The sequence below is a fragment of the Haplochromis burtoni genome, unplaced genomic scaffold (assembly GCF_018398535.1).
Source record: "Haplochromis burtoni strain Fernald_Lab_line unplaced genomic scaffold, NCSU_Asbu1 Contig_464, whole genome shotgun sequence".
Lineage (NCBI taxonomy): Eukaryota > Metazoa > Chordata > Actinopteri > Cichliformes > Cichlidae > Haplochromis > Haplochromis burtoni.
In genome coordinates this window covers 105479-128934 of record NW_024582825.1, presented here as the reverse complement: position 1 = coordinate 128934, position 23456 = coordinate 105479, and the positions used below count along the sequence as shown (strand labels likewise).

General features: G+C 41.9%; 1 protein-coding gene across 2 annotated transcripts; it reads left to right on the top strand.

Annotated features, from left to right (window-relative positions):
- The first annotated feature begins 2331 nt into the window (after positions 1–2331).
- card11 (caspase recruitment domain family, member 11) lies at positions 2332–23021 on the top strand. Of its 2 annotated transcripts, none has more exons than XM_005946200.3 (25): positions 2332–2587; positions 7265–7464; positions 7570–7707; positions 8145–8321; positions 9305–9453; positions 9594–9773; positions 11842–11988; positions 12364–12489; positions 12570–12764; positions 12879–13034; positions 13177–13246; positions 13334–13530; positions 13706–13812; positions 13923–13963; positions 14084–14201; positions 14305–14506; positions 14779–14905; positions 14986–15229; positions 15516–15600; positions 16372–16467; positions 16653–16770; positions 17724–17906; positions 18510–18631; positions 21948–22063; positions 22596–23020. In XM_005946200.3, the coding sequence occupies exons 2-25, from the start codon at positions 7275–7277 to the stop codon at positions 22798–22800; spliced, it is 3489 nt and encodes a 1162-aa protein (XP_005946262.1). In that variant the 5' UTR covers positions 2332–2587; positions 7265–7274; the 3' UTR covers positions 22801–23020. The 2 variants fall into 2 exon arrangements, with proteins under 2 accessions (XP_005946262.1, XP_005946261.1); XM_005946199.3 differs by lacking the exon at positions 2332–2587 and adding an exon at positions 2598–6405 and having other exon boundaries at positions 22596–23021.
- The last annotated feature ends 435 nt before the right edge of the window (positions 23022–23456 follow it).

Here is a 23456-nt window from a genome sequence, read left to right as displayed (position 1 = left end):
CGTGACTTTAGTTCCGCTAATGAACTAAAACCACTGCCGGACCCTCCCACTCCGTTAGTATTAAAACACTTTAAAGAAAAAGTGCACGGTGGCAGGCATATAATACGGACGAACCGAATAAAAATGACTGTGCCTACAAACCTTCTTCCGAAGCATTTGAAAAGGTTCCAGGTTTTTGCGACAGTCCTTCGACTACACAATACGAATCAGATGACAACGAATTTCTCAATTATAGAAGGGTAAATTTAATTCTTAATAGGTTACATTGTAACTTTTAATTTTGTTATGTCTTTATATTTAAACATTTACTTAGTTTGATACTTTTATAAATACATTTTTTCTTCTTCTCTCGCCTCTCCAGCTTTGTCCTAAACCTGAGCTGTCCCTTTGATGTGATGGTTTCTAATTCTGTCCTGTTTAGCTCTGCCTCTATACATGATAGCAGGTCTCACTGCCGTCTTGTAGTGCTGATACTTGTAGTGTTTAAACTAATACAGAGCCAGTAATGCCAATATCAATACTGAGACCGATACTTTCAACTTTCATGCTAGTATCGATCTGATACCAATACCAGTGTTGATATCAATACTATAGATCTGCGGACCCTCACATTCTGTAACCTTCGCTTTCACCCTTCCCTTCCTAGGCATTTGTCCCACAAAACACCTACACCACTTGTCTCCACTCACTCCACCCTGCCTGCACTCTCTTCCTCACCTCTGTTGTGCACTGTCCATTGGTTTGCATGGTTGACCCGGGGGATTTAAACTCACACACATTCACTGTCTCTACTCCTTGCTGCTTCACTGTTACACCTGTCTCCCTCTCATCCACACACATGTATTCTGTCTTGCTTCTAATGACTTTCATTCTTCTTCTCTTCAGTGTATACCTCCACCTCTCCAACCTCTTTTCCACCCACTCCCTTCTCTCACTACAATGGCGTCCCTAAACATCACAGTCCACGGAGACTCCTGGCTGAGCTAATCTGTCAGCACTTCCTCTTCCATCACTACTGTCTCGCTGTCCTCATACGTCCCTCATGCAGTACCACAGTTCCTCTCTTGGCACCTTATCATATTCATTTTTCTTTAAATCCACAAAGACACAATACTACTCCTTCTAATCTTCTCTGTGCATTCCCATCAACACTCTCAAAACAAACATCCCATCTGCAGTGCTCTTTGTCATCATGAAGCCACACTGCTGCCTACTGCTCGTCACCTCTCTTCTTAACCTATAGCTTTAACGACTCTTTCCCACAGCTTCACAGCTTCACAGTACGGCTCATCAGCTTCATTCTTCACGCATCCTCACACTCCATCCTCTCCTTATCTCCATGTCACCTGGACCAATCTCCTGACTACTCTTCATTTACTACTATAACTTATGTAAAATAAATTGTGTTTATTTTCTTTAGTTTTGATCGCTCATTGTGTTGAATTCTTTCTATGAGTCTGTCTGCAACACACAGTTGTTGTTTTTTTAACTGTTTCTGAATCGGTCAAAGTAACACTTCTATTTGCTTTGATGCAAATTAGCCCCTAGCCGTGTGCTCTTTCTCCAGTGAAGAGAATACAGCTCCGTCTCTATGTTAATGATAGTTGCATAATCCCACCACAACGTCTTCTTCCCCTATTTAGACGTGAAAGACATTACAAAATTGCGCACTATTAATACGCATTTTGCTCACGTGTAAAGACCAGGTTGTTTTTTTTAGCCAGTTGTGGCTGAAACTTCACTTGTATGTGAAATCTAGACGAATGGCACATCGGCTCTTATGGACTAAAGCAACAGATAAATAGTTTATGCAGTGTCAGAGTGCTGAAATGTTGCCATCATCAATGTAACAATATGCAGGCCATATAAAGCCATAAAATACAAATACCTATCGGGTGCCTATGGCCAAAGGGTGTTTTCACGTTATGATCGGTGAAGCTTGATCCTCGAGAATGCATTTAAGTGTTTCTCTTTCTGAAGCACAGCATCAGACGAAGATAATGAAGTGAAATAAAAGGGGGGAAAAGAAGCTGCCGTTAAGTTGATATCACCCAGCTGAGTTTACGTCAGATTGTTAGACAAGAAGCATAACAATCCTCATATAATACACTGTAAACTCACAGGTCCCTGTTAGAGTGGACGGGTTTATGGCAGGGCAGTGATGCCGTATCTGATCACAGCCACAGCGCAAACACTTGCAGGTCACGGCGGCTGCTGCGGGGTTGCGCTCTTCCTCACCTCCGTGCGCAGAGCTTGTTATTTCCATCCGAGCTCACATCGCCCGCCTCCTCTCTCTCTCTCTCTCTCTCTCTCTCTCTCTCTCTCGCTCTCTGTTTCTCTATCTCTATCTGAGGCAGTGAGTCGGGGCCGCAGCTCCCATGCGCTCTCCGCTCTCTTTTTTAAAAAGAAACTTCTCATTCTTTCGGATAAATGGAGACAACCTGAGCTTTTAGGATCCATGGTGGATAAACCGGTGTTTAGATTTTAACAAGGCAAGAAAAACAACAGAATCAGGCTCCACACCGCAGCTAGAGGCCAACTTTACCGTCTCTTCGACTCTTTGAAATTCACATCCGCCGCATCTCAGGTAAGCAAAAAAATGGCCGGTATAGAATTGCCCGTCTCCCCTCCCTTTCCCTCATAAATATGTCAAAACTTTTCATATTTATTATTGAGGGAAAAGGTTCACCAACAGCCTTGTAAACGTGCCGCACTTTTTTGGAGTGGAAAAAGCGAGGAGTCACACAGGCTTTACACCTCATATCACCGCAGCGATGACAGACTTTCTAAACCGTGCTGTGTGTCATCTAGATTAGAGCTATGATTAAAATATAGACCGCACCACCCTTCTGAAAACAAGGCAGGTATTCTCTCAGAAGAAACGACACTCGATAAAAGATGATGGCAAATCTGTCATCTGCATTTATGACTCCGTTCACCTGTTTTTCTGGCTCTTACATTAGAAAATTTATAGGCTATTAGATGTGTAATATAATATCTGCAATCCTGTCATGGTCTGCTCTTTATCTGGCAATATCCAAATGTTTGGGATTCCAGCAGCAGGTGGAGAAACAATGACATCCAGTGAGAGTGAAAGTGAGGGAGACGCAAGGACATACACATGTCACGGACAGCGCACCGAGATGTGACTGGCGTCGGCTTGTAAAAAACCAAAAACCTTATCATGTTTGCTGAAAGTGTTGAGTAATATTTGTCAGGAAATGGGACGATCTAATTTTAAAAAGTGCACAAAAAGGGACACCACCCCACCAACAGCATGCACTCCCTTTTCAAATGCTGTAAGCAGAAAAAGGAGTAATATTAACTTGTTGTGAAAGTTGGTCTAACAGGCATGGGAAGCTATGCCTATTGCCTGTCATCTCTGGGCTCAACTGTTCATTCTTTTCAGTTAAATTAAAAGTGAGATGCAAAGTATTTTTTTGCTTATTTATTTGTTCTGCTAAACTACGAAAGCAGTGCATATTAATCTTTTAGAGATGCTCGACGTCCGCCTTTGTCTGCTGTGTTCTTTCACCGATCTCCACAGAGGGAACCCAGATATCAAATTCTTATAGCTTCAGCTATTCGGCCAGACAATGGAGTCTTTATGATGGTTTGTGCACCTGAACCAATCATAATCTGCCTATCAGCTAGCTGACCCGCCTGTATGAGGCCAACACTCTGACAGTAAGCCTTGACCCCCCCCTCCACGTAGGATCATATGACCTGATCTCGTGCACCTGGATGGACTGTATTTGAAAACTCAATGCAAAACATTTATCCGCAACAGAATAAAGCAGAAAATAGTACAAATTGCATGTGCGGACCAATGGCACTGTCATCCTATGTCACACATTGTGAGTCTATGAGTTGCAACACTGTTAAGCTGTATATTAGATCAAAATTTGAATTATTTGTATTATTTTATTTAGAGAGGAATATCTGTGCGTCTTTACTGTTTGCATCTTCCTAATTAAATTCTTTCAGCACTCTGATTTTGCAGGGATTTATACAGAGATTTATGTTCTCTGGGATTTACAGTGAACACCCCCCCTGCCACTGACTTTTTCTTGTTGATTTGAAAATTAATCTCAGCTTCCATTATATGCTCTGATCTTAGATGGACCCGCAGAAACTAGTGTCATGTAAGTCTCAGAATGACTGCATATTCGCTGATTGTCAGAGAGTGGTCTCGAGCAAACTGATTCCCATGATACAACCTGGTTTCACAGCAGTTTGGTGTGTTTCCAAAGCGGTTCACACCCGGCCCTGAAAGAAAAGCTTTCTAAATAGTCAGTGCACTGCAGACAAAGGATCACCATTTTAAGGACACTTTACTGCTTTCCATTACAGATGCACAAAAATGAAAATGGTTTCAGAATGAGTTTGATGCCGTTGTATATGAGGTGAAACACTGACGCTCAAAGCAACTGAAATCCCGTTTGAAAACCATATAAAGTAAGTCTTTCACTTGGGTGCACAGGTCCTGATGTAGAGCAACGTTAAAGAAGCATTTGAAATGGAGGTTTCTTTATTTATCGTGTTCCACTGAGTGGAAATACTGAAGCGAAAACATGTAGTGTGACTTCTCCAAAAAGGAAATTCAAATTTTTTTTCTTTGGGTGGGTGTGTGTGTGAGTGCATTTCTTCACCTGCAAAAAGTCAAACTGAGTTTTCTAAGTATAGAGACATTAACAAAAAGGAAGGGAGGGTTAGACACACACACACACACACACACACACACGCATGCACGCACGCACACACACACACACACACACACACACACACACACACACACACACACACACACACACACACACGTCTGTGTGCGCACTGCTTTAAAATGGACAATCAACTCCTCTGACCGCAGTACTATAAACAAGAGTGGCTGTCTGTGAAGACGAACAGAGAAGAGAGGAAGGGAGCAGCTACTCACATCTGGTTTGAAAAGGAGGAAGCAAGGATGAGCTTTCTCGGTAATCAAGTCCAAATTAAGAAAAGAGAGAAGAGGAAACATGTGTGTGGTTACTGAAGGGGTCTGTGCGTGCATGTGTGTTTGTGTGTGTTTATAATGTGCCTGCATGCACTGTGTATTTGTGCATGTGCACAACTGCAGGGGTGTGTGTGTGTGTCTGTGTGTGTTGGTCTGAGTGTTTGTGGTTTCATCATCTGCAGTGACTGTGGCAGGGTATGCATGCTGTAGATACAAATAATAGCTTAAGAGTTGAGAGGGTGTGATATTTGTGCTTGTATCGAACTGCGGAGAAGCTTGTCATTGATTTTGTTCACTGTCTGCACAAATATCTGAAGGCAGTTACAAAATAATAGAGGTAAAGCTGTTGAGAGGAGCTTAATCTCACTTTTAATTTACTTTCACATTTACAATAAAGATTAAACTGGGTACATCAGATGCTGCTCTGGCATTATAACCAGCATGTGTCATTTCTAAGCAGGACAAAAGCACAAGCTCCAGTTTTTACACATGCAGTTAGAGTATGCAAAAGTATGCGTGATTGTGTGTGTTTACATGTGCTGCGGCATCAGATAACCATGATTTGCCTAACTGTTGGCTTCAAGTCACAAAGCGGGCTTGTAGGATAACACCCACTACCCAAAGAGCATGCAAATGCCAGCAGTGCATGGACAGTGTGCATGCCTGTATAAGATGGAGAGAGGAAACCAAGTGGGAGTAAGAGGAAGATCAAGAGAGCACCAATTTGTCTCTGGAAAAGTAAAAATTAAAAGAGTGGAGAGGCAAATGGAAAGATGTCAGCCAATTAAAGTCTATGTCAAGAGTGTGTGGGACCAAAGTTCTGTTATACTTAGTAAGGCATGTAGCGGCTCTTTTAGATGCATCTGTTATCATATTTCAGGACCATATCAGCTATAAAGATAAATATAAAAAAAGATTTTACACCTTGGAGGTAATACAATAAATATGAGATCAGTTGGAAGTCTCAGATAGGAAAATGAGTCAATAATGATGAGTTTTCTCGAGTGATGTCAGTATATGCAGTTTTGGGTAGGACAAGGGATTTACCAGACGTAAGTTCTTTCACCTCATGGCTGTCGGAGAACGACGGAGGAGCTAGAGAATGACTTAAGCTGCTTACAATGTAGCAACACAGAAGCATATAATTCTTATTGTGCTTCCTTTTTTTACCATTGTTTATGAAGGCCATAAGATAATCAAGGCCTAAAATGGTGGTTTCTCTCTGTATGGAAACAATGGCAGTGGCAGTGAAATGGTTCAGCAATAAAAACAACAAAAAAAATCTGCTTTAAAAAAAGTAGTGGCTTCATGTAATTACTGCAGTATCAGTATATACATCCTACCTGGCATAGCTTCTGGTTCTGTAGGGCAGCCACAGGTGCTCTGTCCTTGACCACTTAGACGAAAACTTGGTAAATGAGTGCTTTCATATTTAAATACAGAAATGTAATAATTTAGACATTTGTCTAACTAACTATATGCACTATATGCACTAAAGGTTTCTTTTAATACCCTTTCTTTTAATTTAGCATTTAGCTTAGCATGTTAGCATGCTAACATCTGCTAATTGATGTCAAAAATGCAGCTAGTTTTTGCACGTAGCTGGTGGCTAAAATTGATACACTTTCCTCTGTATGAGATGTGTGTATTATGTGTCACTTGGTGGTCTGTTCGGAAATTTTATTGAAAACCACAAATGTCAACTTTCTGGTAATAGTTGGTGGGGGTACTAACGGAAAAACTAGGAGGCTAAAAGTTCAATCAGCTTCCCAGAACCATTAATATGCATCCCCAGATTTTATCTGATGGCAACCCATCAGACCAAAGAAGGAAAGAGATTCCATCCATATGACAGAAATAAGTAGCATGAAATTCATAAACAGAAATTATTGTGGCTCACAAACAAAATCAACTTTTATATATTTAAAAACACTGTGTTATTCTGTTTTTACCAAAGTAGAAACTTCTTTCGGGATCATATAAATGTGTATATCTTTTAATTTGGTGCATCTTTCTTAGTCTTGTTGATGTCTGAAAGTAAACTAAGCTATCATATTTCAAATGTGGTTTCGCATAACCTAACAAATATGTCCTCTCAGTTCCTTCTCCTTTTTCATTCACCATTTTGTGCATGATAACTGTTCAGGGAGCATTCACAGATCTGCGATGTCCTCAGCTAACTCGCATAAGTTAATTTCCAGTACGAGACATGTAAAAACAGACAACATGCTGCACAGCTAACCCCCCCTGTGGGTTCTGCTACTTTTTAAGGGTGTAAGAAATGGAAAATGGGACATCTGATGATGTGGAGGCATTGTGGGAGAAGGTGGAGAGCCAACGCTACAACCTGTGTACTACGATCACCCCGTCAAAGCTCACGCCCTACCTTCGTCAGTGCAAAGTCCTGGATGAACTGGATGAGGATGAGATTCTCAACTCACTAGTGCTTGCCACAAAAACAAACCGCACAAGTGGGTAGAAAGGCGTATTTCCACATTTGTTAATTATTAAAGGCAGAACTCCTATTTTGCTTTCTTTTTCTTTGACCTCTTACATGTTAACCCTTCCTCTCTCAGGCCGTCTACTTGACATCCTCCACACTAAAGGCGAGCGGGGGTACGTGGCCTTCCTGGAGAGTCTGGAATTTTACTACCCTGACCTGTACAAGCTGGTCACGGGGAAGGAACCCACACGACGCTTCTCCACCATTGTCGGTGAGGCAAAAATCTTTGCATCCAGCACATACATGCATGAACACACATCTTCCGTGTACTACAAAGACTCATACAGGCTTTGATGGACAGTGAAGTGTAGAAAATTTCTGAAGTGAAGCGTGACATGTGTGAGTTGAAGGTTGGTTGGTGGATCGATTACCTGCTCCTTCTGCAAGATGCTGAATCCAAAGTTGCCCAGGAGTATTTGACTCAAATGGAGTAGATAGCTCCAGTTCATAACTCCAGTTATGGGAGGAAACTGTGTGAACTGGTCGTTCTGTAGCTGCTTTATAGCTCTGTTCAGGCAAAAGCAGTCACTTCAGTTATGCAGTGTAAGAGCTGAATTGATCCAAATCAGCTTACTTTGCAATCCTGTTATAAAGTCAGAGGTGTATAATATACTTTGTTTGTTTTTTTCCTCCTCTGCTCTCCTGCAGTGGAAGAGGGTCACGAGGGTCTGACGCAGTTTCTGATGAATGAAGTCACGAAGCTGCAGCAGCAGTCCAAAGTCAAGACCCTGCAGCACGCTGAGCTCAACAAGAAGTTCGTCACTCTGGAAGATGAAAAAAGGAAGTTAAAGCTGGCCAATCAGGAGCTTCAGGCCTTCCAGCAGAGTAAAGATTTTTTGTTTTTGTTTGATATATTTCCTGACTAGCTTCCCATCATCTGTGTCTCTACGCTGAATTTGTATTAATAAGACTGACAATGCAGTTGCGTGGCTGCACTAAGGTGTTGTTTGCATCCACGCGTATGTGTGCACCCAGACTGACCTGTTGTGTAGAAAATATCACCGCTTCAGAATTTGATCCTAGTCCAGGTTAGTTTTGTCAGCAGTAGTATATACATTCATGTGTATTGTGTATATAACATATGGACAACAAATCATTGAATCCTTAAAAAGTAAAAGTCGGTACTAAATTTGAAGCCATTCTCACAAAGCGAATAACTTACAGTATATCATTAATATGTTTACTGGGATGCATTTACCGAAAAGATAATGCTTCTAACCACTGCTGCTGATATCTTGGATGCTTAAAACACACACACACACACACACACACACCTACTCGCTGCAGACAGTAAAGACAGATGACTATTGTCTCAAATGGTTAAACATAAAATCTAAACCAAAAGCTTACCACGATTTGCTGAAACTGCAACCCACCACACAGGCTTGGTTTGCCCCGCCTGGTGCACCACATTCAGGTTCGATATGGATAAACTCTGTTGTCTCTCAAAGACTACCAGTGAAACTAGGACGCTGTGGTCTTTATGCCCCATGCAGTTAAACACTGCAGCTGGAACACCAAGCACAAACAAATAAATACTAAAAATAGTGCAAGTACACTCTTTAGGCTTTCACATGCTCATATAATTAGCTTTGCGACTTTTATCAATTTTTTAATATATCAGCGTTGAGCTTGTTTTTGGATGTCATGTAATGTGCTGCAAAACAGAAAAGGATGTTAATCTTTACACATAAAGGGAAGCCATATTCCTTATTTCCACCAATGAAACAACTGCTGCCCAACAGCAAAACGAATAAAGAAGAAGGATCTAGTAAAGCTACATTTTCACATTTCTGGTTGCCTCTTAGGGTACAATAAGCTGAGAGAGGAGAGAAACACCTACAGTGATGAGCTCCTGAGAGTAAAGGATGAAAACTACAAGCTGGCCATGAGGTACGCCACGCTGAGTGAGGAGAAGAACATGGCTGTGATGAGAAGCCGAGACTTGCAGCTGGAGGTACTGCCTGACGTATTAAAGCACATGCAGATAAACGCCGTCATCACTCTGTGTATTAATGATAATCAATGAACAAAAACCAAAAACAGTAAGAGCGTTCCTGTAGCTCGATGCTGATCACTGTCTTGTCTGTGTTATAGATTGACCAACTGAAGCACAAGTTGAACAAGGTGGAGGAAGAGTGTAAGATGGAGAGGAGACAGAGTCTGAAGCTGAAGAACGACATCGAGAATCGGCCAAAGAGAGAGCAGATCTTTGAGCTGGAAAGAGAGAACGAGATGCTCAAGATCAAACTGCAGGAGCTACAGTCCATCATACAGGTACTTGAGCATTATGTAATAAAGCACTGACATTGCCTGCTCTGCTATCATAACTTAAACCTACTGTAATAAATACATTTTCACCACTTCAGAGCAGCACAACAAGCTGTTAGCGTGAGCTGTCAGATGCTTATCTCCGCATGTGTGTAAAAATATCTTAGCAGCTAAATGCAACACTGAGTTTGCAGCCCAACTGCTGTTTGTCTGCTGCTGTAAGTGCAAAACAAAAGTGTAAGGTACAAAAACCATCGACACCAAAGGACTGAGCTACTGAGCTGGGTTGGACTAACTAATAATAGAACCTATTATTCATTCATTTTTCAGTTCCAATTGCATAGTTTTCTATTTGCATGATTCACAGATAAAAAATAATCTTATATCATTGGTCTATGTGTGGGCCTTCGTTTATTTGCTGTGGGAACTTTTAACTGCTCTGCATTTTTAGCTTATCTACCTTTAAGCCAACTTTTTTCTTGCCTGCTTCTCATAAACAGAAGGCTTTGAAAACAAGTGGGTGTGGCTTCTGTGCTCACCGACAAACCTGTTTGCCTCAGATGACCATATTGGGAAAATCTGCTCTCATTGACATCATAGAGAGCTAAGAGTATTTGGTCATGTTTAATATGAACATCCACCATCTTTAACAGTAGACACGCTCACTGGCCACTTCATTGGGTACACCTTGTTAGTACCAGATTGGGCCTCTTTTTGTCTTTAGAACTGCTTTAATTCTCCGTGGCATAGATTCAACAAAATGCTGGAAATATTCCTCTGAGATTTTGGTCCATATTGACATGATAGCATCACACAGTTGCTGCAGTTTTGCCAGCTGCACATCCATGATGTGAATCTCCCGTTTCAACAACATCTCAAAGCGCTCTATTAGAGACCATCTGAGTACAACAAAGTCATTGTCATGTCCAAGAAAGCACCATCCCTGCACCATTACACCACCAACAGCAGCCTAACCTGCTGAGGCGAAGAAGGATGGATCCATGCTTTCATGTTGTAATCTGAATGTCGCACTAGAAATTGAGACCAAGCATCTTTCTTCAGTTGTCTGTTTCCCCTTTTGGTGAGCAAATATGAATTCCAGCTTCAGTTTCTTGTTGTTAGTTGACATGAGAGACCAGATCCAATGTGGTCTTCTGCTGCTGTAGCCAGTCTGCGCCAAGGTTACATAATTCTACATTCAGAGATGCTCTTCTGCATAACTTGGCTGTAATGAGTGGTTATTTGAGTTACTGGTGCCTTCCTCACTCTTCCTAATCTGGGAAAACAAGACATTGGACTCAAAACTAAGTACACATACACGACACAGGAGGCTAGCAAAATAAAACAGGAATCAAAAGACAATGGATGTCTAATATAATGATGGGAAAGGGGTTAATGGTAAACAATAACTATAGTTACAAAATATAAAAGAAAAGAAATTCTGAGCTGAAAACATCATGGAAAACCAAACAGGAACTAAAGTTAGAATACAAACCTCTAAAGAACCAAGAACAGACTCCCAATCAGGCATTTCTACCCAGAGAACTGCAGCTCATTGGATGTTATGTCTTTTTCAGGACATTCTCTTTAAACTATATAGATGATTATGTGGGTAAATCCCAGTAGATCAGCAGTTTCTGAAATACTGATCTGCCCGACTGGCACCAACAACAACGCCACCTTTTAAACTCTCTTAAATCACCTTTCGTCCTCATTCTGATGCTCAGTTCGAGCTTCAGCAGATCGTCTTGACCGTGTCTACACGCACTGACTTGTTTTGTGTTAATAAACAGCTGAAAAGCTGTACCCATTGAAGTGTCCAGTGAGTGTGCCATGAAATAAGGGAACGGACAATAGATGCATCATTTTATTTTTCTTAACTTTGCTCTATAAATTACTCTGAAGAAGGTCTAAATGTGATGAGGTGTTCTATCAATAAACTCACACTTATTGGTTGACTCACTATTTCCTTGCTGATAAGCATAAAAAGGAAAGGTTGACAACTGCAGTGTAGCAGCCGGTCATATGATTTCATATCTAACAGTGTTAATGTGTGTGTGTGTTTCTTACCCAGCCCGGCCCTTTACCTGAGTCAGACAAGGCCATCCTTGACATTTTGGAGCATGACAGACAGGAAGCACTAGAAGACAGACAGGATCTGGTCAACCGCCTCTACAACCTGCATGAAGAAATCAGACAGGCAGAGGAACTACGAGATAAGGTTACAACCACACACACACACATAAGAATGTATGGCTGTATGCTGTAAGTGGGCTAAATGGGAGTTTAGCAGTCATATTTCTGTCTGGCAGCTTGTTTCCATCTGTGTTTAAATGTGTGAATATGTAGCAGTGTGGTGCAGAGAGGCACACTGAACAAACAGGCTTTGCAGTAACACACCCTAGAAACCTAAACCAGTGCCCCATGAGACCTTTGAAGAAAGCCCCGTCTCAGGCCTCTTTCTGCATAATCTGGTGGCTCTTTATTTCTCTCCCGCTGTTTCTCTTCCTGTATTTCTCTACCTGTTTTTGTCTAACTATAAATAACCGTTAGTTTTGGTCTGTGTGCGTGTGTGTGTGTGTGTCCGTGTATGCAGTACCTGGAAGAAAAGGAGGACCTGGAGCTGAAGTGCTCCACACTGCAGAAGGATTGCGAGATGTATCGCAACCGCATAGACACCATCGCTGTACAGCTAGACGAGGTGGAGAAGGAGAGAGACCAGGTGAAAACACACACAACACACATGATTTCATACATACAAAATCCTTCATACTTCTGTGTTAACTCCTCTGCTGCTTGCAGGCGTTTCGAGCCAGAGACGAGGCCCAGCACCAGTTCTCCCAGTGTCTCATTGACAAGGACAAGTATCGCAAGCAGATCAGAGAGCTGGAGGAGAGGAGCGATGAACTCCACCTGGAGATTGTACGCAAAGACGCTAAGCTGGTCACTCTGGAGTCTCGCCTGCGACGAATGTCCAAAGACATCAACCTAGACCAGGTCAGACACAGTAGTGCGAAGGGATATTGTTTCTTTTCTTCACATATCGATTTAAAAAATGCTCAAGTTTTCGCCAAACATTCCTCCCCTTTAACCGTTTCACTGTTTTTGCAGAGTCTACCAAGGGATTTACCTCCGTCCATCATTTCTCAGGGAGATGATAGTAAACTGGCACAGGGACAGTCTGAATGCTCCAGCGACGAGTCGCCTGACGACAAGTTCTTCTCCGAGGAGCCCCGACTCAGACGCAGACTCAACCTCAAAGCGGGGGTCAGTTATTCTCTCCTTAACCTTATAGATCATGTGAAGCAAAGACCAAAGTCAATACCTTCTAATGCACAGAGCAGAGATTTATCAAATGGCTCTCCTACACATGACAAACTGATCAAAATGACTGTGTTTTGTCTTTTAGAATAGAGTAAAGTCTCCAGTCTCTTTACTGAAAGACTTTCCAATCAACTCAGAGAACAGTCACCCTGCAGGTAACACTACCTACCGCCGCATGTCCTACCGCAACATGTGACCAATCCTTTTGTGCAGCTTTATAAAAGTTTATCTCCACCTTCCAGCTTCGGCTCCTACCAACGGAGGCAACTTTCTGGAGATCAACGTGCCGAATTATGGCAACAGCAGCTCTCTCCCTCCCTCACCCAGCATCCCTATTTCCCCCACATATCCGCCCTCGTCGGCTCCCCCGCTCACCTTCTCTTCGTCCGCCTCCCAGCTCATGTTCAGCCCGGTGGATTCACCCAGCAACAGGCAAATGGTGCGACTCAGTTGTTTTTGCTTACTTTTAATACCAGTGTAATTGCGCTGCTCTGATTTTGGTAAAAAATAATCATCCTGGCTGCTCTTTGTAGAAATCCTGGTCTATCCAGAATCTAATGCAGTGTTGACGTAAATGGCTTGTCCAGCGTATAATGCCGACTTCTCCCTTTCAGCTGCGTTGCCGTAACGACAGCATCCTGTCCACTCTTCCTGAACCCCCTGAGAAAGCGTCCCTTTACCGCCGAGAGAGGGAGAAGGAGCACGACTTCTACCCCCGCAGGTACTGAATAAACGTCACGGAGACGACCGATTGAACTTCATGGCAGTAAAGTTTGAAGAATTTCTGCTGGTTTGCCTTCCCTTCAGTCTGATTTGTTTTGTCTGTTTTAGCATCTCTGACTTTGACAGTGACAACATGGAAATGGAGCTTGGTAATGCACTTTTTAAACATCTGCTATTTGTGATCTGAGATACTATGTTTACCTTCAGTTGACCTGGTTTTTCTTTTTGAAGGAAAAAAAATGATCCATCTATTTCTATTCTTTCCTCAGAGGATGAGCGTGGTCCTCCCTCTGTGCACTCATCTTCCTCTTCCCATCAGTCTGAAGGAATGGACACTTATGACCTGGAGCAGGTCAACAACATCTTCAGGAAACTCTCTTTGGAGAGGTACAGCATGTCCGCTGGTGCAGAAACGCACACAGGAATAAAAGCGAAAAGTGATGCTGACTTACAAACACCTTCTGCTTTGTGTCTTTGTGTGCTCGTGCAGGCCGTTCCGCCCGTCTCTTTCCTCCTTCTCCAGACTCAGCGGGTCCCTGAAGCCGGTGCAGGAGCTGTCGCTGCAAGGCGACAACCTGCTGAAGGACATCAGGCTGATCGGTGGCAACGACAGCGGGATCTTCATCTCGTATGTCCAGTCTGGGTCCAACGCAGAGAAGGCGGGGCTACGAGAGGGCCACCACCTCATGTTTGTATGTCATCTACTTCCTGAATGTTTTCATTGTGAAAAGATTCATGGTGGCAGTAAGACGACCTCAGTTAAAACAGCTGGATGTGCAAAAAGAAAAACTCTTTAGAGAACTGGGAACGTGGATGGACATTTAGAGAGGAACGAGGAACACGCCGATTTCATAATTTTAGACACCTGCTTGTTTTATTTGTTCTATTTCTGTTCCTTTTCCTGTGACAGTTTTTAGAAGGGACTAATCGGTAATCTTTGTTTCTGCTGTGATTGGCTGTCCAGCTTGAGGGGTGCATACGTGGGGAAAACCAGAGCATTTCATTGGAGACGAGCACTCAGGAAGAAGCCCACTGGACTCTGCAGCACTGCTCTGGGCCCATCACCCTGCACTATCGAGCCAGCCACGACTGTAAGTGATGTTTATATTGGAACATTTGTTTAATGTGACTCCACAGCATACGTGAACTCAAATATATGCTCGCCCTGCAGCTTATCGCCGTCTCCAGAGCAATCTAGCAGATGGCACTTTAGCATCCGGCGACTCATTCTACATACGTGTCAACCTCAACATCTCCGGACAGTCGGACAGCTGCTCTTTGTCCGTGCGCTGCGATGAGGTGGTGCACGTGCTGGACACCAGGCACCAGGGCCGCTGTGAGTGGCAGTGCGCCCGTGTGGACCCCTACAGCGGCTCTGACCTGGCTGAGCGAGGCACTATACCCAGTTACTCACGGTACAGACTTTGTATGCTTTTGTTTTTTAAACTGAAGTTTGTGAGTGAGTTTTAGCTCAGATTTTCAAAATGCAGTAGCAGCTGATTACCACTGATCTCCTAAAAGATTACACATTACACCAAAGAAGCATTAACCTGAAACATCTGCAGAAACAGCCTGTTGTAACCTCAGAGCATAATAAAAAGAAGCCCGAGGGAGGACGAGTTCGTACACGGAGGGAGAATCTTGACAAGCATTCAGTGTGCATGTGTGTGTGTGTTTTTGTGTGTTTACGTGTGTGAATAGAGCCCAGCAGCTGCTCCTGGTAAAGATTCAGAAGTTAGTGTATCGAGGGGGGAAAGAAGAGAATGAAATTCAACGGAACAACAGGGTGAGAAACCTCAGCCTCTTTCTTTTTCCTCTCGCTCTCTCACTTAGTTTAAAAAAGTGCATTGAAAATTTGAATACGGGTATTTGACTAAAGCAAAGATGCGTAAATAAGTCTTATAGCCTGGGTTGCAAATTAAGGGTTTGCAAACTAACGCGTAATGTGGGGGAAAATCCTTCCTAGGTCATTGGATTGGCGGGGGAGGTGGTTTGATGTGCACAACCGGAACAACAAAGGCAGTTTTCCCAGAAATGATTAATATCCAACTATTTCCCAATAAAAAATTTACCATTTAATAGTTCTTATCCTAGCCATCTCTGTATATTTTGGATATTTCTTTCCAATATTGATTGCAAGCAGTTTGCATGCAACCACGCCTGCATGATAGTTGCAACCCTCCCCTCGAAAAAAAATTTCTATGCATTTCCAAATAATCTGAGACTAGGCGATGGGTTTCCAGATTGCATTCCAGATTGGATTTATTTTGCAGTTCATCCATGAGATACCCTTTCAGGTACCTGCATTGCATGATAAACAAGCCGTATACATGCCCATGCATCTGCAATCAAAAAGAAAACACTCTAGAGTGCTCTTTGATAACACGCTAGAACTAAGCTTCCTACTTAAGCTTGGGTCAGCATCAGTTTACATTGATGTCAGGTTGGTTGAGTAAGTAGTTATTTCAGGGCGTTATTCTGCTATGTTGTGCTCACAAAAGCGTGTTTGTTACAGTTTGGATCACAACATTCATGTATGCTTTTCATTTCTGCCTAGAATAATTTACAACCAGAAGAAACCAGCCACTCTCCTGATCCCAGAGCCAGCCCGCGCTTGTCTAGAGCGAGCATCTTCCTCACTCAAATACTGCAGGTAATAAAGTTCAAACAAAACCTCCAGTTGTCGCGATGTCGAGAGTTGTTCGGCGGTGCGGAAACTTAAGACAATGAATCAAGATTGGTCCTAATAAACGCTTCGTTTTCCATAAAACCGATGCGCAACTGCCTCCACGTCTCAGTAACTCAGGCCTTTTTTTCTATATCTGCTTTGATTTGCAGTTTGTGAGCAGGGTGGACATCAAGTACAAGCGAATGAACAGCAATGAGCGTGTGAGGATCATCAACTCAGGCAGCACAACACTACCCAGGCAAGGCTTTGAGGTGCTTCGACCCGAAGGTGAGCACAAAGCGTTGCAGTCGGTCGGTTGGGGGGGAGAGACAAAACAAAGACGGTGCACATGTGCTAACTACGGAAAATTCACAGCTGAAGCATTTGAAGTGGCTGTCAAAAGCGCAGAAAGTGAAAGCAGCAGTGGTAAAGAGCTGCTAAAGGGTGCATAGGTGCCATTTTCCATGCAAGCAATTCTGGTGAAGCTGAAGCGCGAAAAAAAGGAAGAAAAAAAGCTGAAAGGAGTTGAGGATTGAGGACACCGTGAGCACAGAGAGCAACTGAAGTAAATCGCGTCTAAAAAGCAAAAGTTGTTTTGATGGTTTTTGTTGTCAAAAAGCTCAGAGCGTGTGAAGTGTCAGTTGTATAAGAAGCCCTGACAGGAGCTGAAGGAGTCATTGGAAGAGTAAGATGAAAGTGTGTGAAATGTCACTTGATGTAAACACAGACGGGTGTGCGGTGGAAACGGTTGGAAGTTGTGCTCAAGTGTAAGACTGGAAAGTGCTTGAACTGTGTGCTCTGCATAACATGTGTGAGCCAAAGCAGCAATTTAAACATTTAAATTACATAGCGAGGTGTGAAAAGGCCATGAAACTAAAACTGCTATAACAGTAACACTATAAAAATATGATAACGTGGAATTAACTGTTTAGGTGAGAGCATGAATGAAAGGCTTTAATAGAACATGGGGGTGGGGCTGTGACTGGAAATGTTGCTGCACAAGATTCATGTTAATTTTTAAAAAGAGTACTGAAGGTGTACAATGCAGTGCTTAGTTTCTTTTATCTGCACTGAGCCCTTCTTTTGCTGGCTGCTTTTTCTCTTTTCACTCTGTTGCTCAAATTCAGACTAGATATTCGTTTGCTAAAATTATTTTTGGCAGCTCTTCACTTTCTGTTCTCAAACTGAGTCATAATTGTGCTATACCTCTCGTTGCACGCTGTGGCTGTTGGTGCAAACAGATGCCGCTGACGGAGATGGTGAGCTGAGCAGGAGCTTGAGCCTGATTCCCTACAGTCCCGTCACCCTCCAGCGGACCCAGAGAAGAAGACCCGTCCTATTCACGCCCGCTGCTCTCGCCAAAACCATTATCCAGAAAATACTTAACATGGGGGGAGCCATGGACTTTAATATCTGCAAACCAGGTCAGTGTATGAAGGCTCACAATGAGGAATCTTTATACCTCATTGAGATAAGAAGTATATAAACTATAGACGAGTCGTTGAGAGAAGAGGAAGCAACTACTCTGATGTAGGTCAGGTATTGTGCTGTGTGTAAATGTTAAGGAGTATAGCCAAAGAGACAGCAGAGGCAGGATTTAAGATGACCCAGATGATAGTTAGAATGACGATGCACAGAGATGACACAGATAGTTTAGTTGCGACACTTCAGCTGACCCACTGTAATGTGAAAACGTTGCCGGCCCCGTCAGATTTTTAGAGAATTAACACTCCGGTCACATGACAAACCGACCGGTCCCAGTGGACCAGGGGTGCGACAAGTTGCCGGTGTAAAAAATGTTGAACATCTGGCGAACTCAAGAGACTGCTTGAAGTCTCAATTACGTCGACATTCCCCACGGCAAAAACCACAAAGGTTTCTGTTCCTTGTGCTAAATGTGCTGTGGTGACTGTTAACAAATGAACAGTTTCATCTCTCTGCCCTTAGAGCCACAATTTGACAAGACAAGAAACAGACTTGACATCTTTTCTTTTTTTGTCCTGTTTCCTTTGCATCCTGCTGAGCAGACAGCTTGACCAAGGAGGAGTTTCATCTAAAACAGAACGTGGAGCCCTTCATTCACTACAAAGAGAAACAAGCCACTTTTGAATGCATCACCAGAGAAAACATAGAGGCTGTCGCTGCAAAAGTGAGTTTATATTGTGTGTGTGTGAAAATGCAACGTCTCCTAATGTGTTTACTCCTTTATAAACGTTAAGGGACCACTTTAGTCAAAGGGGAGTGTGGAAGACTGACATGACTCCCGTTGTTGTGGGAATGTTATTCTAATGTAATTATTCAGATTTGTAAAGTTAATAAGGATCAAGACAACCTGACACTAAAAGACATACAACAAATGTAACCAGTGATAAACCTGTCATATTCACAGGCCTAATTATCGCACACATAGAAACTATAAGGCTTTATTTGTTAACTTTACACTAAAGTGTACACTGTGTGTGATGAAACTGAAACAAACAAGCTTTAAATGTGCTATCATCCTAACCCCAATCATATAACTTACCCCTACTTCTCACCCTTTAAGAAATAGCTGTAAAAATGTAGTAAACATGCTATAGTAATGCTATGTGATTACAGTGGAAATCCTGATGAATATGTTAACAGCAAGATATAGATTTTTTTGAAATATTGTTTCTTTTAGTAAGCGCACATATTTAGAGGAATACAAAAGTTAAGTTTAACCCTTTAAACCCTAAACCAATTTATCCTTTAAACCAGGGGTGGGCAACTCCAGACCTCAAGGGCCAGTGTCCTGCAGGTTTTAGATGTGTCCATGATCCAACACAGCTGATTTAAATGGCTAAATTACCTCCTGAACATGTCTTGAAGTTCTCCAGAGGCCTGGTGATGAACTAATCATTTGATTCAGGTGTCTTGACCCAGGGTGAGGTCTAAATCCTGCAGGACTCTGACCCTCAAGGCTTGGAGTTGCCCAAACTTGCTAAAAATGCTAACCGTCACCGTTGACGGGTTATTGTTTAAAGGGTTAAATAATTCATTTATAAATATTTTGCTTGTTATTTCAGTTATTTTGTGTTTAGTGGTGCAGTGGTTAGCACTGTTAACGCAAAGTAAGAAAGGCCCGGCTGGTTGGAGCTGTATGGACTTTGCATGCTGGGTACTTGAGTTTCTAAACTGGCTAAAGTCATGAATGACTGTCGTCTGGCTCTCTGTGTTAGCTCTGTGACAAACTGGCAACCAGTCCAAGTGTACCTATGGCTTTCTTAGGATAACACTGATATACTGTCATAATATGAAAACTTAAAAAAAAGAAAATAAATTGAGAACATGAGAGTCGCAGCATTTTACAGTAATAAACTGTTCATAGAGATTACAGGGGGGGAACTAAAATAATAGTATAATGGTAACCAAAGATCCTACAATATGGTATTACATATCTTTTATTCTATACAGCATGATTATTTAAAAACATATAAAAAACAAACCAATATTACAGTTCAGTTTTACTTTTATTTGTCATGTGTGATTTACGACAAACACTGAAATGTGTTTGATGAGATGAAAAACAAGAAATTAAGATAAAAGAAGTAAGTTAGTAAGTAAAGTTTATTTATTAAGCGCTTTTCATAGACAGGTAGTCACAAAGCAGAGATTAAAATAAACAGTACGATAAATAGCAAAATGCACGATATATACAATATAGAGTTTAAATGTAAATTAAAAATATAAAAATGTAAAAAGCATTGGTCAACAGAAAGCTTGTTTAAACAGTAAAGTTTTTAACTGTTTTTTAAAGGATTCCACAGAGTCAACCAAACGTAGTTGTAGAGGTAGACGTGTTGCAATATGCAGCATGTTGCACATGAGGAAACTGACAACTGTAAGCAGCAGTTGGGTGTTGCTGTAGAGGCGTCTGATGGCTTGATAATAAAACGTGTTCTTTAATCTGTATCATCTGCTGTAAAAAACAGTTAAAAGCTGGTAAATCCAGTTTCTATATCCAGACACGGTGCACGCAATATTAAAACACAGACACACAATAAATAAATATGCAAAATAAGGAAACATTAAAGATGTAAAGCGTAGTTGTTCAGTGCAAGTCTCGGTCTTTTTTCTTCTCCTTAAAAAAACCCAACAAAGTCAAAGAAAGTCAACTGCTCTAAAAATGACATCGTTGTTTGTCAGTCCTATTCATACCTTTTGAAATAAAGTGGGTCAGCTAAGCTATACCCCCCCCCCCCCCTTCCACCAATGTAAAGAAATTGAAACTGCACATTTAATCCTCATATGTTAGTATAGATGAAAAAAGAGTGGATGTCAACAGTATGTTTTGTTTTTCTGCCTGAAAAACAAATGCTCTCTGTACTAAAATCCCCCCCCCCCCAAAACAAAAACAAAAAAACAAAAAACAAAACAAAACAAAACAAAAAAAACACAAAACAAAACAATAAAGCACATAATTTGATGTTAGGTAGTGAAACAACAGGACTTATCTTTTACTTAATTACTTAGGTTTAGTATGAATAGCCATGGAGGAGCTCTTTATCATTAGGAAAAGCTGTAAAACTTATAGGAATATACAGTTAAAAGTTAAAAGTCTAGTTCACATACTCTAAAGGTATTCAGTGGGCTGAATGGAAATCTGTGCCAAATAGACTAATACTATCATTAGTCAGTGTGTGGGAATGTAAAGCAACAAGCCTGGCTCTGTCAGAGTGTACCAAACCCAATTAGTGGGATTTGTGAAGCTCCCTGACTGACAAGATATTTCTGTTTTGATGAGTCTATATCAAAGAAAAAGAAAGAAAGATCGTAGCCAAATACTGGCTTGCCTTATTTCTGTGATGATCCCACAGTAATGACAGTTGAACGAGTGGTCCAATTTCCCAGGTGAATATTTTGACTGACTGGCTGTAGTCCCGAGGTCCAAGTAGTGCTAGTTTGTCTCCACCTGTGCTTCATATGCCAAGCACGGAAACACCTGTAATACTCGAAGCAGGGGAGCTAAAATGGAAAAAGTGTGTCCAGTGGAAATGGGGTGCAGGCTTCTCAATCACAATGCTTCTGAGGGAAGTGTGAGTCAGAACGCAGGCCTGTAGGAAGCTAGTGCCCTCTGAATGAGCTGTCACCGGCTGTGGCTAATTAAAAAATAGACGTTATCTAAAGGCTAACCACAAGACACACATTTAGGTCTGATGAGCCTGTGGTAGGCCTACCTCAGCTGACAGCGTCTTGCAGTTAAAGGCCGAAACACAGCGGTGTCAAGATGTTAAGCCTTCAAGGCCGACCTCATTTAATTTATTCGTAGTGCAGAGAAATCAGGTTGTAAGACCAAGTCCTCACCTAACTCCTCAAAAGAATGAATAGATATATATGCGAAAGCAGTTAACTTTAAAATCTTTTAATGAGACTTCCTTGTTCATGTATGTACGTAGTAGATCTGTATTTGTCTGTAAAGGCTGTTTTTTTCCACCCGTCACCAGGGCAAACACTGCCTGCTGGAGGCTGAGCTGAGCTGCGTCAAGGACCTTCTGCGGAGAGAAATCTACCCAATCATCATCTACGTCAAGATCTGTGACAAAAATGTCAAGAAATTAAGGTAGACCTAGCAAAGCTTGTTTAATCTTGCATGTTTACCCTGTGACTCAAACCACACAGCTGTAAACCGCAATTCTTTTTTTCCAAGAACAAGAAAAAATAAAAAAACAGTCCCTGATATTTTGATATGACACCAGATAAGAGTTGGCGTTGAGCCGAGGATGTCAGTTTAATGTTGTTGTTGCTTTTGAACTTTTAATCGTAGCTGGCTGCAATTACCTTTCTTTTTGTGTGTGTCCTGCCCAGAAAGGTACCAAGATCTAGATCCTTACTCAAAATATCTGTGTGCGTGATCCCCTCAACTGTCCGTTACGTGATTTTAAATGAAGCCAGATGTTTGACGTGTGTTATGGTGGATTGTGTCTTTAAATAGCAGTCCAGCTCATGAACCCATTACCGTCAGCCTTATCTTTCTGAGAAAAAGCATGCAGACCGCTGTTGCAGACTGTCGACAGGATCTCATCAGAAACACTGGGTTCTAAACCACACTCACCACCTCATCGCTGCTTCCTTCCTGTTTCCTCTCCACACAGGAAGTTGCCTCTGCGCGTGGAGTCAGAGGAAGACTTTGTGAAGCTGTGTCGCGCAAAAGAGAAGGAGCTGGAGGGCATCCCATGTCTGTATGCCACCCTGGAGCCGGAGGCCTGGGCAGGGACGGAGGACCTCATCAGGGTGATCAAAGACCGAATACTGGACGAGCAGAAGAAAACCATCTGGGTGGAGCAGGACCTGCTGTAGGCAAACACAGATACACGCAATAGCCTGTACATGTGCCGTTAAACACAGTAAAACACAAAAAGCCTTCTATATCATGCTTTTCTGCGTTTATATTTATGGTGAAACTCAAAAATGTAAGTGTGGAAATTGTTAAATAAATAAATGCATTATATATTTTGTAAATATGTCTTTTATTTAGAAAAATAAACAGTTTGAAAACATGAAAAAGAATCCTTTCTTTGCCTTGAATTGCATGTTAAAAATAAGATTAAAAAATGAAACTGAGCTGTACTTTCAATAAGAGTGAGACCGGACCTACATGAGATTGTGCTGCCCTCTAGTGACTAAAATTGGAACGGCCCGATAAGCAGCTTCATTCATTTAGCATGAAAATGATCCCAAACGCACTGCCAGTGGAGTAAAATCAAACTTGGATAGAAAAACACAGAGTGGAACACTATGAGTCATGGATTGGCCTCCCCGGAGTGCAGAGCTCAAAATGATTGAAGCAGTGTTTGATCATGTTGATGGAGAACAGAACAAAAGGCAGAAACATCCAAAGAAAAGCTTTGAATGTCCTTCATGAAGCCTGGAGAACTATTCCTGAAGACTACTTAAAGAAATGACAAGTAAGCTGCCTAAGACAGATCAGGCTGTGTTGAATAATAATTACATCT

Excerpts from the sequence above, each read along its gene's own strand:
- card11 (XM_005946199.3), top strand. The coding sequence starts at position 7,275 with ATGGAAAATGGGACATCTGATGATGTGGAGGCATTGTGGGAGAAGGTG. Across the intron at positions 15,601-16,371 it reads AAATTCAACGGAACAACAGG|AATAATTTACAACCAGAAGA; the intron begins GTGAGAAACCTC and ends ATTTCTGCCTAG. Across the intron at positions 22,064-22,595 it reads AAAAATGTCAAGAAATTAAG|GAAGTTGCCTCTGCGCGTGG; the intron begins GTAGACCTAGCA and ends CTCTCCACACAG.